At 37.6% G+C, this 2,801-nt stretch overlaps 1 protein-coding gene across 1 annotated transcript; it reads left to right on the top strand.

Moving 5' to 3' along the window:
- Nucleotides 1-1,538: 1,538 nt before the first annotated feature.
- LOC119664761 lies at nt 1,539-2,621 on the top strand (the record flags this gene model as incomplete). The annotated part of the gene is made up of 1 exon (XM_038074186.1): nt 1,539-2,621. A coding segment is annotated over exon 1 (1,083 nt), but the record flags the coding sequence as incomplete, so codon positions are not given.
- Nucleotides 2,622-2,801: the final 180 nt, after the last annotated feature.

Here is a 2,801-nt window from a genome sequence, read left to right as displayed (position 1 = left end):
TTCCATTTGTTTGTCTGGAAAAGTCCCGTTTGGCTTCGGTATCTCCTAACTTCGCAAAATTGCGCTCGGTCTCTCCTGCTTCAGCCTCTGAATAAGAAACACATGAAATTTTTGCTAAATTAATAAAAATAAATATTTAACTTATATATATTATGCATTATTATTTATCTGTTGTCTCATTTTTTATTATTATTATTTATACTGTATTTGTTCATTAATTTAATAACCTATTTTTCATTTCGTTTTATTTATTTTATTACTATCATTTTATTTTATTTTTATTTTTGTTTTTATTTATGTATGTATATATATACATATTTATTTCTTCATCCATTATTGTTTATCTGTTTCGCATTTATATATTATTATATATTGTATTTGTATATTAGTTCATTTATCCATTTTTCTCTGCTTATCCACTCATATGTTCTCTTACTTGTTAATATACATTTAGTTATTCTATGTGTTTGTTTATATATTCCTCTCATCCATCTACTTGCTTATCTTATTCATCCACTTAGTTTATCAATTTTATCCCTCCATTCATTTATTTATCCATTCATTTGCTCATTCTTTTCCTTGGTTTATTCTTTCTGTTTATTCATTCACTTATTATTTATTTATCTATTCATTCCTCTATTCACTATTTTATTCACTGTTGTGTTTTTATTATAGCCGCCGCTTTTTAATTCATCTCGTCATATCGGGCTCACATCTTACGGATTTCTATATCAGCAATTGTTATCTCCATGATGTCATCCAGACCCGCAATATCCGCCGGTCCGCATCCATGTGTGGCTAACACAACACCCATCATTACCCCTTTATCAACCATATCAACCGTCCCATCAGGAACAGAAACGGATCCCAAACTCATGGCCTCATGCCCAAAGCCAGCAACAGACCCACAATCAAGACCACTCCTTGCCACAAAAAGCGTCACTAAAACTCCTGCTAAAATCGTTGCTAGAAAACATAATGTTGCCCAGGTCATAGCCAAGAATGTCATGGATACAGCCTCTTGTATAGTCTCTACGGTCCCCGTCACTACGACCTCTACCATCCCATCACGTCTGGCCCCCTCTGTCTCAGCATTTATGGGCAACTCTCTTCCGTCCCTGTCCCCACAGCTTTTCCCCACTGTACCCTCTCTTAATTACTTTCCAGCTCTTTACCCTTGTGCGATACCTGGGGATTTTATTAATCTCACTACAATCACTGTTCCGTTAGAGATGCGTATTTTGGTTAGTTTTGGTCCCAATTACTGTCCTGTTGCTCCGCCTACCATCTCCAATTACTACACAGCCCTGGCTCAGTATTACAAGTATCACACTGAATATCAAAATGATTTGGGACTTTATTGTAAGGCTTTGATGGATGACCATTATGTAAAATTCTTGGCTGCAATGCGTACTCATCGTGTTCCTTCACCTTACCATTCCATGCTTACGCATTTATTCAACGTTACTCATAAATTCCTTTAGGCTCGTAATGATTTATTGTTGGTCCAGTCTGACAAGTGCAAGGCCACTATATTAATGTATAGGGATTCTTACATTGGAAAAATTGATGACCTATTGCAGAGTTATATTAGTACTGGAGCTTGTTCAATATTCATCGGTGATCAGGACCAGCTTTCTCGCAAGATTCAGGCGCAGTACCGGAAGGTTGTTAATCCTTTGTGTCGTCTTCATGCTGCTAAACCTAATCTTTATCCCTCCTCTATAAATGCTAGCCTTAAGAAGTTATTATCATCCTCGCCAACCTTCCCTTATCTATATGGAACTATCAAGACCCATAAGCTTGACAATCCGGTCCGTCCGATTTGCAGTCCCATTCAATGGTACTCTCACCCCTTACACAAGCTATGTCAGTTTTTCTTATCTGCTGCTCTCCAGAGTAAGCTTTCGTGTCATAATCTGTCTAACATTAATAAGCTTACCGATCATTTACTACAATTGCAGCCTCGTCCAGGTTATGTATTAGTTACAATGGCAATACGAGAAATGTACCCAAGTACTCGCATCCCTCCTTTATGGGATTTACTGCAGTTTTTTATGGGTCAGGATTGGTTTAAAGCTGCTTGCCCTATCGATGTCAGTATGTTGCAATCTATATTAGATTTTATACTCCATAAGGCCAATTATTTCACATTCAATGGTGATTTGTATCAGCAACACGAAGGGTTACCACAAGGTGGAGGGGCCTCTGGCTTATTGGCCACCATATTTCTAGATGCTCAGATTGAACTTAATTATAATCCATTGTTCTTGTCCCATAGTGTTTTAGCTTGGTGGAAGTATATCGACGATGTGCTCCTCTACATGCCTTCTTTCTCTGTTTCTAGTTTTATGGATGCTTTTCCCCGTCTCATTGGATACGACGTAACTTATACTGTAGAAAAACCAGATCTCAAATATAGTGTTTACCCTTGTGTTGCTTATCTCGATCATCGTATTTTCCAATCCTCTCATGCTTTCTTAGTAAATGTCTATCATAAGTCCACCGAATCCATGCGTTTGACCCATTATACTTCACATACATCCATTAAAGTTAAGCAATCTGTACTCTCTACTCATTTGCGTCGTGTATTTTATCGCACTAGCGATACTTTCCTTTCCGTAGATCTTGCTGACTGTCTTGTTCGGTTCTATACCAACGGTTATCCTCAGTATCTTGTCCATTCTGAACTGGAAAAATTACTCACCAACTATAATGAGCCTTATGGTCAACCTTTGACTTCTTATCGCCGCTCTCTCATTTCTAAATTCCTCTATCCATATGGGTTACCAAATGGCCAT

Source organism: Teleopsis dalmanni, unplaced genomic scaffold (genome assembly GCF_002237135.1).
Source record: "Teleopsis dalmanni isolate 2A unplaced genomic scaffold, ASM223713v2 unscaffolded_contig_2620, whole genome shotgun sequence".
Classification (NCBI taxonomy): domain Eukaryota; kingdom Metazoa; phylum Arthropoda; class Insecta; order Diptera; family Diopsidae; genus Teleopsis; species Teleopsis dalmanni.
The sequence above is the reverse complement of the archived record's forward strand: the minus strand, read 5'-3'. Positions and strand labels throughout refer to the sequence as shown.